Below are 12,457 nucleotides of genomic sequence, written 5' to 3' on the forward strand. Positions count from 1 at the left end.
GGAATTATTTTGTTCTTTCATATGGCTGACTAACATTCCATTATTTATATGTAACACATTTTTTTTTACTTTTTTCAAATTTAAATTATTTATTTTAATTGGAGGCTAATTACTTTACAATATTGTAGTGGTTTTTTGCCATACATTGACATGAATCAGCCATGGGTGTACATGTGTTCCCCATCCTGAACCCCCATCCCACCTCCCTCCCCATCCCATCCCTCAGGGTCATCCCAGTGCACCAGCCCTGAACACCCTGTCTCATGCATCAAATCTGAACTGGTGATCTATTTCACATATGATAATATACATGTTTCAATGCTATTCTCTCAAATCATTCTACCCTCGCCTTCTTCCAGAGTCCAAAAGTCTCTTCTTTTGTTTATATGTAACACATCTTTATTCATTCCTCTGTTGATGGATAGTTAGCTTGTTTCCATGTCTTGGTTATTGTAAATAGTGCTGCAATAAACACTGGGGTGCATGAATCTTTTCAAATTATGTTTTTTTCCAGATATATGCCCAGGAATGGGACTGCTGGATCATATGGTATCTACTGTTAAGTTTTTTAAGGAACCTCCATACTGTTTTCCACAGTGGCTATACCAGTTTACATTCCCATGACAGTGTAGAGGGTTCCCTTTCTCCACACTCTCTCCAGCATTTACTGTCTGTAGATTTTTTGATGATGGGCATTCTTACCAGTGCGAGGTGATACCTCATAAGATAAATGCTTTAAACAATAAATACTTTAAACATTTAAAATACAATAGAAAGTTTGGGCCAGAGGCTTCCAAGCTTTTCCGTTTCATAGTAGCCTAGTATCTCAACTTTTTCATTGTGCTAGTAGTCTAAATGATACACCGAAGAGTTCTGTTTTATAGGATATTATAAATAACTATTTGAAAAAAAATATACTGAAAAGTAATCATATTTCATTCTTAAATAACCATGATCACTTCCTAATGAGATATGTGTACCTACTGGGCACTGTACAATTTATCAAACTTTGGAATTAGATTGAAAAGTGCAACCATTATTTTCTATTCCATATTGATTTTCCTATAGTATTTATTAATATAGCAGTGAAGGAAAATTCAGTTGGCATCCCAGGGTAACTTGTGAATTCACTTGGTATCCCAAGGTACCACAAATTTAGGAACTCAATTTGGTAACTGAAGCTTTAGAGTGATCTTAATAGTAGTAACAGCACTGTCCAACTATAAATTTGTCCTTCAAGATTTAATGTAGAAGTCTGCCATAATATAAAACTGATAATGATATCCAAAGCTACTAGAATATGACAGTATGCTGTACAATTCTGAAGAACACTTTCACATCCTCAAAATATTTAATGACATTATTTTTAAGGCAAAGCCCCTGCTGACATTCATGTTGATAATTTAAAGATTCTTGGGGATGGGGAAGGCCTGTGTATCCAAAATGTCACATTCACATGGGCCATAAAAATCTCTGTAGGTAATGGTAAGAAAATGGTAGGGTAGCAAATTTTAAAGGCAATTTCTTTACAGAAACACAGGAAAACAAACAAAATCAGGAAAACTGGTTAGAATAAACGCTACCAGAAATCTGGGAAACAGTCAAAGGTTTACTGCAACCAAGCAAATGCTTGATCAAAAAATGCAATGAACACTTGGTGGGAAAGCTTTGGGGCATTTTAATTTATCTCAGCTTCATCTCTCCTCTCCCCAACCCCAATGGCTTGGTGATAGTCCTGATGATGGTGTCTGTGCTCAGTCACTTCAAATCATGTCCAATTCTTTGCTACCCTATGGATTGTAGCCTGTCAGGCTTCTCTGTCCATGTGATTTTCCAGGTAAGAATGCTGGAGTTGGTTGCCTTGCCCTCCCGCCTCCAGGGGATCTTCCTGACCCAGGGACCAAAAGCACGGCTCCAGTGTCCTCTGCTCTGCTGGCAGATTCTTTACCACTGAGCCACGAGGGAAGCCCAGGAGTCCCGAAGACAGCAGGCTTTATTTCTGATTCAGGTTCTTGGTGCCAGAGGGAGCATAGAAGACTACATTCTCAAAGAACTCTGGATGCCTGCTTTGACCTCTCTGAAGGCTCCCTGGAGGACTAACGGAAAAGGTTTACCTTTCTTTCAACTAACTAAGAAATCTTTCAAAGCAGAGAAACAGCTAAGTACAAGGCATTGAAAGGCAAATGAAGCCTGGAGCAAAGGCTATCAGTTGTCTATATTATTTAAGAGACATCCTATAGTCTTAGGGGGGCGGGAGATAGGAAGTAAGCTGTTTTAGGGAATAAGAGCTCTGCAATGTTTCTACATGTTACTGGAAAACCAGAAGACTAGCTGCAAAAGCAGACATCCTCAGAAGAGATCTAAGAAGGCACTAAGCTTTCACATCAGGCTGATATTCAAGCTCTGTACAAGAAAAGGCAGAATTATAAAATGCTTGGGTGAATGCTGAAAGTATGCCTTGGCACACAAACAAAGAATTCAGCTGCAAACATAAGGCAAATTTTTCTTTCTACCTGCAGGCATTAAAAAAAAATGTCTGTCAAAACACTAGTTGACTAATAACTTAATGGAGACTTCAGTGACCACACATAATTACAAAGTCACTAAACAACTACATCCTGTGTCATACAGCAATAAGAAATTATAGAAAATGGGACTATATTCCAGAGTTACAAATAATATTCACCATAACCAGCTTTCAATAAAAAATTATGAGGCAAGCACATAAATAAGAGAGTATGGCCAATTCACAAGAAAAGTAGAAATTCACAGAAACTATCCCCACTGCTGCTGCTGCTGCTAAGTTGCTTCAGTCATGTCCAACTCTGTGCGACCCCATAGGCTGCAGCCCACCAGGCTCCCCCGTCCCTGGGATTCTCCAGGCAAGAACACTGGAGTGGGTTCCCATTTCCTTCTCCATCCATAAGGAAGTCAAAACATTGGATTTACTACACAAAGTAGTCGTTGGATTGACTATACCAACTGTCTTACAAATGGTCAAAGCTTACATGTGGTCAAAGACCTAAAAGAAACCAAAAGGGAAAAAGGAGAATAGTATTTCAACAAATAGGGAATATTAATAAAGACATAGAATTTATAACTAAGAACCAAATAGAAATCCTGGAGCTGGAAAGTACACTAATTGAAATTTTTAAAGTTTCCTAGAGTTGTTCAACACCATATTTGAGCAGGCTGAAAAATCAGAAAACTTAAAGATATCTGAATTGAAAGTGCAGTCTTAGGAAAAGAAAGGGAAAAAAAAATGAAGGAAATTCAATGTTGGGGAATGAAGGATGTTATTGTGAAGAGAAAAACTGGAAAAATTAGACTCTAGCACATGTTTACTACAATAAATGCTAAAGAAAGGACTATAGGCTACAGGAAAATTTTAACAGAAAATTTCAAGTACAACAAGAGCAGAAAGAATAATGAGTCACTAGATATAAAGGACAATGCTTTGTTTTGTTTTTTGAAAAAAATACTTTGTTGACCCTTGAACAATGTGGGAGTTAGGGACACTGACCATTTGCAGAGTCAAAAATGTGCATGTAACTTCATAGTAGGTTTTCCATATCTGTAATCCCATATGCACTAATTCAATCAAACATGGATCACCTATACCTTTAAAGTTTTTTGCTCTTTAAAGTAAAAACAAAACTAGAAGATATAGATTGGAAATGAACAACATGGCTTTGAACTGAGCAAGTCCACTTACATGTGAATTTTTTTCACTAAATACTTAACCATAGTGCTCTATGATCCACAGTTGGTTGAATCTGAAGACATGTGGGTGTTGATTGAAGTTATATACAGATTTGTGACTGCAGAGGCCTGGCATCCCTAGCCTGCGTTACTCAAGGGTCAACAACTAATTTGGAAGAGAGTATATACTATGATCACAGATTGTATTAAGTTCAATATGCATATGTGAATCTCTAAAGTAAGTAATAAACACACACACACACACACATGCACAGGCATCCCAAATTTGATGAATGACATGAATCTACACATCAAGAAGCTCAAAGAATCCAAGTAGAATAAACTCAAAAGAAATCACCATTTTGAGATGCATTATAATCAAATTGTGAAAAACCAGAGACAAAAAGGGGAATCTTGAAGGCAGCAAGAGAGAAGCAAATCATTAGTTACCAAAAATCCTCAATAAGATTAAAACTTGATTCTTTATCAGATAGCATAAAAGCCAGGAGGGGCTGGGATGATATTTTTAGAATGCTGAAAGAAAAAGCCTGTCAACCAAGAATGCTATATATGCAAAACTAACCTTCAAAAAATTTTGATATTTGGCAAAACTAATACAATTATGTAAAGTTTAAAAATAAAATAAAATTAGAAAAAAAAAATGAAGGAAATAAAAGATTCTAGAATAAGCAACAGTTAAGGGAGCTTATCACTAGCAGATCTTCCTAGAAGAAATACTAAAAGAAATCATCCAGATTGACATGAAAGAGAATACTAGACAGTAACTTGAAATCATAGAAAAAAAAAATAGCATCAGTAAAACTAACTACATAGGTAAATTAAAAAGCCAGTATCACTATTAATATATTTTCAGTTTGTAACTCCATGTTTACTTTATGACTTAAAAGACACGGATAAAACAATAATTGTAATATAATATATAATACAATCTAATCAAATGGGCACACAGTGCATAAAGACATACTCTATGTCAACAAAAATATAATGATGAGGATGCACAGACGTATAGGAGCAGAGTTTTTGTGACCTACTGTTATAAACTTAGGATATTAACTGTAATCATTAGAGTAACCACTAAGAATAATTTTAAAATATACAGAAAAGAAGTCAAGGAAAGAATAAAATAAAGGTAAACTAGAAAAATTCAATCAAACATAAAAGAAAGCAAAAGAATTCAGAAAAAAAGATGAAGATTTATAGAAAACAAATAGGAAAATGGTAGAAGTAAGCCTTTTTGTTCCATAATAATGAATTTGGCTGGTTTATTTCCCTGGTTCTTAAGAGGGATCTTCTAAACCCTTGTCAGTTCCCTAGTAATAGCAGTATCTTTGTTATTCATGGTGGACTCCTCAGACCACATGTGAGTTTATGCTAACAAAATGACTCACAGTAGGCCTGTGCACAGTTCCAGAATGGGGGCTGGCTATAACACAAAGACCAACTATATGGTTAGAGGGCTCATGTTTTGACCCACATATCAGTCAGAACTATGGTCTTTTGGAAAAGGTCAGGGTCTAGAGACTGATTTCAATCAAGTGGCCAATGATTCAATCACTCGCTCCTATGTATTAGGTTGGTCAAGAAGTTCCTTTGGTTTTTTATCAGTAAAAATAAAAGACACATTTTTCATTTTCACCAAGAACTTCACTCAACAATATATTCACTGTTTTGTTTTACCACCTTGTGCCAATTTTCAGTCCAACTTCATAATTCCATCTTTCCAAAATTTTTTTATCTTTTAAAGAACTGTTCCAGATGTCTTTTACAGTCTTCTAGGGAATTGAATTTTTTTTCCATTAAGAGAATTTTGTAAAGACTGAAGTAAATGGACATCTGAAGGTGCAATGTCTGGGGAATAAGGCAGATGAATCAGAACTTCCCAGCCAAGCTGTAACAGTTTTTGCCTGGTCATCAAAGACATATGTGGTCTTAGGCTATCCTGATGGAAGATAATGCATTTTCTTTTGACTAATTCTGGATGCTTGTCATTGAGTGCTTCCTTCAGTTGGTCTAACTGAGAGCAGTACTTGATGGAATTAAATGTTTGGTTTTCTGGAAAGAGTTCAATCCTACCATTTATACAATATTATCTTCTTATGAGGAAGACTGGCCTCTGGTGTGGTTAGTGGTGGTTCCTTTCACTTGTTCCATGATCTCTTCCATTCTGTATTATTGTACAGTATCCACTTTTCATTGCCCATCACAATTTGTTTTAAAAACAGAACGTTTTTGTTACATTTAAGTAGAGAATTGCATGCAGAAATATAGACCAGAAGGCTTAATTTACGTGGAACCCAAACACCAAAGTGATTAAAATAAGTAAACTGGTGGAAATTATTTTCAGTGCTTGATTTGGATATTTTGAGTATGTCGGCTGTCTCCTGCATAGTATACTATTGACTGATCTCAATGTCTTGATTGATTGCTATTAACTTCAACTGGTCTACCCCACCATGTAGCATCATCCAGTGAGAAATCTCCCGCACAAAATTTATCAAACCACTTCTGACACATTCCATCAGTCACAGCACCTTCTCCATACACTGCACAAATTTTTTTCTTTTTTGTTTCAGTTGTTATTTTTACCTTTCTTGAAATAATAAAGCATAACACGCTAAAATGTTACTTCTTTCCTGCCCCCTTCAATATTAAAATGGCTACACAAAAATTCATTAATTTTGATAAGTTTTTAAAAAATGCATGCTGATATGACAGCTGTCACAATACAATCCAACAAAATTTTTTCCAGTTAAAGACAATTAAGTTAAAGTTAAAGACAATTAAGTTAAAGACAATTAAGTACTACTAGAGCCAACTTATGGAAAAAAACGAACAAACCCTTTCGCCAACCCACTAATAAAGCCACAATAAAAATTCTGAATAGTCAGAGCTATTACTGGCTAAAAACAGAAATTGATGTTCTGTGAGGGTGATGCATATTGACAGCAGGGAAACTACCAGATCTCTCCCTATTGTCTCTTCTTTGGTTTTAATTTGTAGCCTTTATAATAAAATTTTACTTATAAATATAGAGCTTTTCTGAGTTCTGTGACTTGTTCCATGGAATTACTTTGTCTGAGGTGGTAGTAGGAACCCCTAAATTTGTAGCCAGTTGGTCAGAAGTGTGAGTGGTTGGGGAAACCCCAAACTTGCAGCTTGTGTCTGAAGTGAAGGCAGTCTTGTGGGGGACTGTGCCATAAACCTATGAAATTTGACCTAACTCTGGGTAGTCAGCATCAGAATTGCACTGCACCTTATCAGTAATTATCTTAAACATATATGGATTAAACTGTTCAAAATAAAGGCAGAGACTGAGAATGGATTAAAATAAACAAACCCAAACCGTGACAAAATTATATGCTGTCTAAAAAAGACTCATTTTAGAACCAAAGACATATATCAATTGAAAGAGGAAGAACAGAAAGATACTCAGTGTAAACAGTAACCAAAAGAGAGCTAGAATGGCTACACTAACATCAGATAGACTACTTTAAATCCAAAATTGTTACAGTAGAAAAAGGATATTACATTTTGATAAAATAGTCAATCCATTTAGAAGATAAAAAATTATAAACATATGCACTGAACAACAGAGCCTGAGAACATATGAACCAAAAACTTATATAACTGAAAGGAAAAACAAGCAAATCTACAAAAATAGTTGGAGACTTTGCTACCACTACCACACTTTCAAAAATGAAGCTAAGATGGCAGTAATTTTTTTAAAAAAAGGAAAAATCCAGTAAATTCCCCACAAATGAACCTTCAAGTTGAGAACTTTCCAAGATGTGAACATGTGTTCATGTCCAGTCATGCTCATATAAGTTAGCTCACGCGTTTGGGGTATACCGTCATGTGTATGCATCCTCTACAAGTGACTGTGATTTTTCTGTACCCGTATTGTATAGAGTGGCTTCCCAGGTGGCACTAGTGGTAAAGAATCTGCCTGCCAATGTAGGAAACACAGGAGATGTGGGTTCGATCCCTGGGTTGGGAAGATTCCCTGGAGGAGGGAATGGCAAACCACTCCAGTATTCTTGCCTGGAGAATCTCATGGACAGAGGAACCTGGCGGGCTACAGTCCATAGGGTCACAAAGAGCTGGACACGACTGAAGTGACTTAGCATGCACACACTATATAGAGTACAGTAGCACAATATCATTATTTTAAGCTAAATCTGCAAGAGGATGACTTCACTGAACTTGTTGTTCCATATAAGGAGCTTACTAATGAAGACCTATTGGAATTGGAGGCCCAGAGAAAGGACAAACAGAGATAGGAGGAAGAAGAAGTAACTGAAGAACCGAAGAGACTCATGCTGCAGGAAATGGCAAGGGGATTTTCTTTATGTGAGGAGGCACTATTAGTTTTTGAGGCCAGGACTTGAACATAGAACAGTACATGAAAGGTACTGTTCTACAGTACCTACAGTACAACCTACAACCTACAGTACAACAACCATTCAGAATGCAATCCTGTGCTATGGTGTCATCTATGAGGAGAAAAGACAAGAGCTACTAACCAGACACTGGCTTGGCCAGAGGAGCCTGACAGGCTACAGCTGATGGGGCTGCAAAGATTTGCACATGACTGAGAGGCTGAGCATAAACAAACATCACTGAATCATTTTTTCCAGGAGCTAGATAGAACTGAATCCAGCAAAGAACCAGAACCTGTGCCATCAACATGAGGCGTGAGTGAAATAGCAGCTTGCCTTCCATCTCCTATTGCTGACAATCTTCAACTCTACCATCTCACACCCCCTTTCCCTTCTCCACTCAGTAACTTCTCTTGCCTGTTCACTTGATGCCAGTCCCTGTATGCCAGCTGTTGTACTGTACGACTGTACTTCTCAAGGTACTGTAAGATTAAAAATGTTTTGTTTTTTATGTATTATTTGTGTGAAAAGCATTATAAACCTATTACAGTACAGCATTATACAACTGACTGTGTTTGGTAACCTAGGCTAACTTTGTTAGACTTATAAACAATTGGACTTATGAACATGTTTGTATCTAGGAGACTTACTGTAACAAGTGTTGTTGAGGAGAATGCAGAGAAATGGGAACCCTCATGCTTTGCTGTTGGAAATGTAAAATGATGAAGTCCCTATGGAAAATAGTTTGATGGTCCCTCAAAAATATAAGCATAAGATTTCCATATGACCTGGTAATTATACATCTAGGTATATTCTAAAAATAACTGAAAATAGGTGTTCAAACAAAAACCTGCAAACAAAAATTCACAGAAACACTATTCACAGTAGTCAAAAGGTGGAAATAACCCAAATGTCCATCAATTAATGAACAGATAAATAAAACCAGACATATACCTGTACAACAGAATATTTAGCTATAAAAAGGAATGTAGTATTGATATATGTCTTAAAAAGAATGAACCTTGAAAACAGTACAGAAAAATGAAAGAAATCAGACAAAGAAAGCCACAAATTATAAAATTCTATTTATAGGAAACATCTATAATAGACAAATTTATAGAAACAGAAAATCAACTTTGACTGCTAGGGGTTGAGGGGAAAGGGGGAATTGGGAATGACTACTTAATGGGTCCTGGGTTTCCCTATGCAGTGATGAAAATATCCCAGAACCAGAAACCGGTTAGAGTTGTACAATTAGTGTGGGTATACTAAATGCCTATGAATTCTGATTATTTTAAAATATTATTAAATATTATTAACCATTATCTGGTTATTATTAAAATGTTATTAACCATTATTTTAAAATGGTTAAAATAATAAATTCTGTTCTATCTCACCACAATACTTAAAAATTGTATAAACACATTTTTATTCATTATTATTAAATCAGAACCAAATATAGACTAAAAACGCATGAAAAAAAATCAGGAAGATATATGCTACATACCTGTTAGTGCTGCTGGTTTGGACAGGGTACTATATTGGTTTTGGGTAGATATCATACTTTGACGTGGACTTAGTGTTGGTGATGCAACAAGTGAAAGCTCCTCAATAATAATACTGCTTTTGGGATGATTCTTGGGAAGTTCATTTAATCTCTGCTCTAATGAATACTTCAAAAGGTCCAACTTCTGACTTGATTCATTAAATCTTGCTTGAGCCTTACAAAGGGAAAAGATAACATTATCATTTAAATAATTATATTCTTTGAGTATTTATTAAGCTAAAATTTTTATTTAAAATTACCTCTGAAAGTGCTTTTCTGTCTGTCACTTTTCCTGAGCCAAGTAATTTCATTACATTCTTTGCACCTTCTGCTACTGCAAACTCTATCCTAAAATGATGCCTTAATTCTTCCATTCGAAGTTCAAGAGGACTTATGACAGGTTTGGCTAAAGAAGGGGAAAAAGAAAACTTAATTGAACCATTTATTTGACTTTCTAATACATAGTAACTAAAACTCAAGAAAAAGAAAGTAATCCTTATTCTAAAAGAAAAGTTAGTACTTAAAAATCAATAAACATTGAAGTAAATAAACACTTAACAGACACAATGTTAAAATACACAATCTTTTATTTTTGCCACCCAAACTCAAAGATAAAAACTCAAGATAAAAAACAGTATGCCTCTTTCCTCCCTAATTCTGAACCACCACTTCTTTCCTATATAAAATTAATTTAGTACTATATATGCCCATAATGGTAAGAAATGACAATTTTATCTGTTCCATCACCATTATCAAAAGCCAATTCATTGGTCTGGACTGCTTGAAGAATCTGCATTCGTATCACTTCTATTTTTGTCTTGCTGTCTTGGAGCAGTTGCTGAGCTGTGCCATGGAGTTTCCGATCCTATGAAAAGTAAGTTTGAAAAGGTAAGCAGAAACACAGACAAATAAAACATTTTTATAACTTCTAAGTAACATCAAATGATATCAGCAAGTGAAAAACAAAGATCAAAAGAATATATTTCTGAGTACTATAATATATATACTTGTAGATATATTTACTTTCAAAAACTATCAAACTGATCGGATGGAAAATAAGAAAAACAATTCCATTAGTTAAAAGCTAGGGAGTTAGTTTTACTGAATAAACTTCTGTTATATGTCTCAAGACTTCAAGAAAGGGCCTGAATTAAGTGAAATAATGTCCTTCTTCTCATTCAAGTTCCGGTAACACTGAATCACAAAAAACTTACCATTTTAGGAACTGTGGTATGCAAAATAACAATCCACATAAAGATGTCCATGGGGCAATCCGCCAAACTTTGTGAATTTGTTACCTTATATGTCAAAGGGGAATTAAGATAGCAGATAGAACTGAGGCTGTCAATCACCCAATCTTAAAATACAGAGTCAGATGGGCCCAATGTAATCACAAGGGTCCTTAAATGTAGAAAAGGAAGGCAGAAGAGGAGGTCATGTGAGAAGAACAGGAGCCACTGTTTTCGGCTTCAAAGACAGAGGAATAGGGCCATGAGCCAAGGAACATGGCAGCCTCCAGAAGCTAAAAAGGGCAAGGAAACAAACTTTCTCCTACATACTCCAGAATGTGAAATCCATTTCCAATTTCTCAATTATAAAACTATAACATAATAAAGTTGAGTTGTTTTAAGCCAATGAATTTGTTAACTGATTACAGCAGCCACAGTAACCAATATAGGGTTTTTTTTTTTTTTTTTTTAAGTCATGAGACAAGTAACAGAAGTTAATGCCATCTCCTAGTTAGTTATATTAGCTGTCAAAGTCTAGTATGCTTCAATCTACAAGAAAAAAAAAAGGAATGATAAATACAACTAAGCATCAAGTTAGAAAGCACTCAATCATAGGAAAGACCAATTTTTTCATATTGTTTACACATCTCTACTAAGGCAGTCTGTATTAATTTGAAAATACTAGAAGCTAAGAGACAAGCATCAGATGTGCAGCATCATTTCAATAAATCAAACACACACAATATATCATGACACTGAATAAAGGGGAGAATGGAGATATTTATGATGGGAGAGACAATATATATAAGGAAAAAAAAGTGAAGTGAAAAATGTATCATGTTAAACACCGAACTAGGTTAACATGCATTGAAGGCAAAAGCAATTAGCAAATACATGAATTTTTATTTCATTTCTCTCCTATTCCTACAGTTAATAATTTAGGAACGAGCATCTGGTCAGACTTTGTTGTTTATTAAATAAAATATTCAGATTTCACATTAAGGAGCTGGGCTTAAATAGTTTACTAAGTCCTTTAAATATTCATTTACATGAAATGTGTGTGTGTATCTGTGCATGCATGCACGTGCGCACACACACTATACTTTTTTAAAACTATGCTTTACCATTAAGGACATTAGTTTGAATCTAATTGCTGTCTATGACTCATTATATATGCTTTTATGAATATACATATTAATCTTCCAAGTTTAAAATGAAAAAAAAACTTTAAAATTTCCTTCTGTTATCCAGGAGGAAAATCAGACTAAAGATTCAAAATAACTTTTCTATTTCTTTGAGACCAGATTAAAATAATAGAAATATTAATACTTCAAAACTTCTAATTTAATGGGATATATAGCTTTCCTAAAGAAATCATGTAAATAGGAATACCATTCTCTACAATAGAGAGCTGCTGTAAGCATTAGATAAAACTAAAATTATATTGCCTAGCATGATTGCCATTAAAACGTTGTCTTTTAGAGGAATAAAAACAATGATTAATTATATTATTTTAATGAAGTTCTAATGTAAAAGTATAAATATTAAGTAAAGTGTTTTTAAAATACTAGGCTTTTCAA

The 12,457-nt window shown here is 35.0% G+C and overlaps 1 protein-coding gene across 3 annotated transcripts in view; it reads right to left on the minus strand.

Annotated features, from left to right (window-relative positions):
• The window catches only part of PKN2 (protein kinase N2), a 144,782-nt gene that overhangs the window by 54,927 nt on the left and 77,398 nt on the right, over positions 1 to 12,457 (minus strand). For all 3 annotated transcript variants that reach the window (XM_070367737.1, XM_070367738.1, XM_005888419.3), the window contains exons 4-6: positions 10,396 to 10,513; positions 9,909 to 10,054; positions 9,610 to 9,823 (exon numbers count right to left, since the gene is read on the minus strand). In XM_070367737.1, coding sequence (XP_070223838.1) covers positions 9,610 to 9,823; positions 9,909 to 10,054; positions 10,396 to 10,513 — 478 coding nt within the window. The remainder of the gene's footprint in view (positions 1 to 9,609; positions 9,824 to 9,908; positions 10,055 to 10,395; positions 10,514 to 12,457) is intronic.

Source organism: Bos mutus, chromosome 3 (genome assembly GCF_027580195.1).
Source record: "Bos mutus isolate GX-2022 chromosome 3, NWIPB_WYAK_1.1, whole genome shotgun sequence".
NCBI classification, from domain to species: Eukaryota; Metazoa; Chordata; class Mammalia; order Artiodactyla; family Bovidae; genus Bos; species Bos mutus.